At 38.7% G+C, this 2,710-nt stretch overlaps 1 protein-coding gene across 1 annotated transcript; it reads right to left on the bottom strand.

Moving 5' to 3' along the window:
- Positions 1-1,497: 1,497 nt before the first annotated feature.
- On the bottom strand, positions 1,498-2,433 carry LOC101968810 (olfactory receptor 7E178). The gene has a single exon (XM_005342057.4). It carries the CDS (start codon positions 2,431-2,433, stop codon positions 1,498-1,500), a length of 936 nt encoding a protein of 311 aa, XP_005342114.2.
- Between the last annotated feature and the right edge of the window lie 277 nt (positions 2,434-2,710).

Below are 2,710 nucleotides of genomic sequence, written 5' to 3'. Positions count from 1 at the left end.
CCCAGATATTGGGTCAGACATTGTTCTGGTCTGTGTGTCTGTAAGGGCTTAATTAAATATTTAGTTGAAATTAACATTTGAACTTGTTGGCTGAGTAAAGCAAATTGCTCTCTTGGATTACTCTGTTTTCTGTTGCTACAACATAATACCCAAGTCTTGGTAACTGCTAAGGAGGAGAGGTTTTTTTAGCTCACAATTTTGGATGCTAAAGATCCAGTGTGGCACTGGCTTTGATGGGCATCATGGCAAGTGGTATTACACAGATGAAAGGGAGAGAATACAAGGCAGGACAGGAAGCCAGAGAGTGTGGACAGGAAACTAGAGTGGAATAAAAGACTATCCAGTGTGGACAGTCTTGCAGGCAGACCTGAAATATGCTGCTACCACTGAAAACTCACTGGGACACCCAGAACAAGGATGTGTATTTAAAACCAACTTTAATTCTTGAGCATACTTTGAAACATTTTAATTGCATACAACTCACCTCATATCTTTTTCCACATCCTACAACTTATCACTCTGGTTTCAATCAAGAAGTAGAAACAAATTTCCTTATTTTAAAGGTGAGAATTGAATACCGGCAATTACTCTAACTTAGTGATGAATAAGGCAAAGAGGAAATAGTTTGGGAAAAGACATAGTAACTCAATGGATCTTCTAAAGCAGTAAGGGCATAGAGGTGTGAAGGGCATAGTAAAATATACCAAGTTCTCATGGTAGTGAAATTTAGTGACCATGCATGAATGTGGGGAACAACAAAACCAGGTGGAAAATCCAGTCATTTCAGGAGTCCTTACTCAGCAAAAATATAAATATAGAATAGTGAGATTAAAACAGAAAATCAATAATATAAAACCAGCCTGGATGACAACCTGTATGGCATTGCAGGCAATGATTTGAAGAAGATATTTGAAGAAAACCACCTTTTCTGATGTTGCTATAAGCTCCTTTCCAACACCTTTGAATTTGATCCCTTTAAGAAGCAATGTCTGAACTTTCCTTGAAGAGTTTTGAAAACTTTATGATGAGTCAGACTCTTCTGGTAAGATCCAAGCCTTCATATTTTTAATCTTTCAAGATTATTCCAATAAAATTCAATATGGGGCACCATTGATATGGCCCCTATACATAATATGCCTGAATGGACATATTCACTTTTAAAAGAAAATGCACATGACCTTCAAAATGATGTCACTTTTACCTATATTTAAAAACTAGTTTAGTATTTCACCTGGAGGCCAGAATCCTTGCTCAGAAATGACAGAAAATACCTGGGTACGTTAATTTTATCATGATGTTTACAATGAAAAAGGATTTCAGAATACTTAGCAATTGAATTAAACACAAACCAAAGGACATAGTAATCAGATAGCAGCCAGAGAGTGGAAGGAAAGCCAAGAAGCCACAAAATTAATGATTTAAGGAGACAGGATTTGAAGGCCTCAATGACTGATTGCTCTAAACCACATTAGAAAAGGGATGTATGACAAAATGAAATTAGAATGCTGTGCTGTGGAGTCTTTTCAAGGCATTTTTAATGTCCCTGTTCCTCAGGCTGTAGATGAAGGGGTTCAGCATGGGGGTGACCACAGTGTACATCACAGAGGACACCACATCCTTCTTGAAGGAAGATGACACAGCTGAACCAAGGTACACGGGCAGGCCTGTTGCATAAAATAAGCAAACAACTGCCAGGTGAGACCCACAGGTGGAAATGGCTTTGTACTTCCCACCTGAGGATGGGATTCTTAGAACAGAGAAAACAATTTTATAGTAAGAGAAAAGAATGCCTGAAACGGGGAAAAATCCAAACATGGCACCAGTAAAATACATGACCACATTATTGGTGAAGGTGTCAGAATAGATAAGATTAAGAAGTTGAGATGGTTCACAAAAGAAATTAGAAATTTCCACATGCTGATGGTAGGTACATTGTAAAGCAATCAAATTGTGAAGCTGGGAGTCTAAAATGCTAAACAAAATGGACACAAACACTAAGACTCCACAGAGGCGAGAATTCATTATGACTGGGTAATGCAGGGGGTGACAGATGGCCACAAACCGGTCATAGGCCATCACAATAAGAAGCAGACTATCCATACATACAAAAACACTAAAAAGGGACATCTGTGTCAGGCAGCCAACATAGGAAATAATCCTGCTGTGAGTTTGGATGTTCACCAGCATCTTTGGGACCGTGGCGGAGATGAAGCCAATGTCAGCCAAGGACAGGTTGGAGAGGAAGAAGTACATGGGGGTGTGGAGGTGGGAGTCAGAGCTGACGGCCAGGATGATAAGCAGGTTCCCCAGCACTGTGACCAGGTACATGGACAGGAACAGTCCAAAGAGGATGAGCTGCAGGCCTGGGTCCTCTGAGAGTCTCATGAGATGGAACTCCATGACATTTGTTAGATTTTGTTCCACTATATTCATTGGAAACCTTTTGGAAAAAAGAGCAATAGAGGGAAGGAAACAAATAAATAAGTATTCAGCACTCTGTGTGCATTTTTAATTTGTGCACTCACAATTAAAATATGCACAATTGAGCTCTATACTCCTTTACCAGTATTTTTCAATATAACAAACCCAACCTTCTTAGGACTCTTTCATTATTGGTTTCTATATTATTCACTTTTTTTCTATACACACCTACATTAGAGAAAATCAACTGCATAGGTTTAAAACTCTAAGAATATTATATTATATATAA

The sequence above is a fragment of the Ictidomys tridecemlineatus genome, chromosome 2 (genome assembly GCF_052094955.1).
Source record: "Ictidomys tridecemlineatus isolate mIctTri1 chromosome 2, mIctTri1.hap1, whole genome shotgun sequence".
NCBI classification, from domain to species: Eukaryota; Metazoa; Chordata; class Mammalia; order Rodentia; family Sciuridae; genus Ictidomys; species Ictidomys tridecemlineatus.
This window is presented reverse-complemented; position numbering and strand designations above follow the sequence as displayed.

Coding starts and splice junctions, on each gene's coding strand:
- LOC101968810 (XM_005342057.4), bottom strand. CDS start 2,433: ATGAATATAGTGGAACAAAATCTAACAAATGTCATGGAGTTCCATCTC.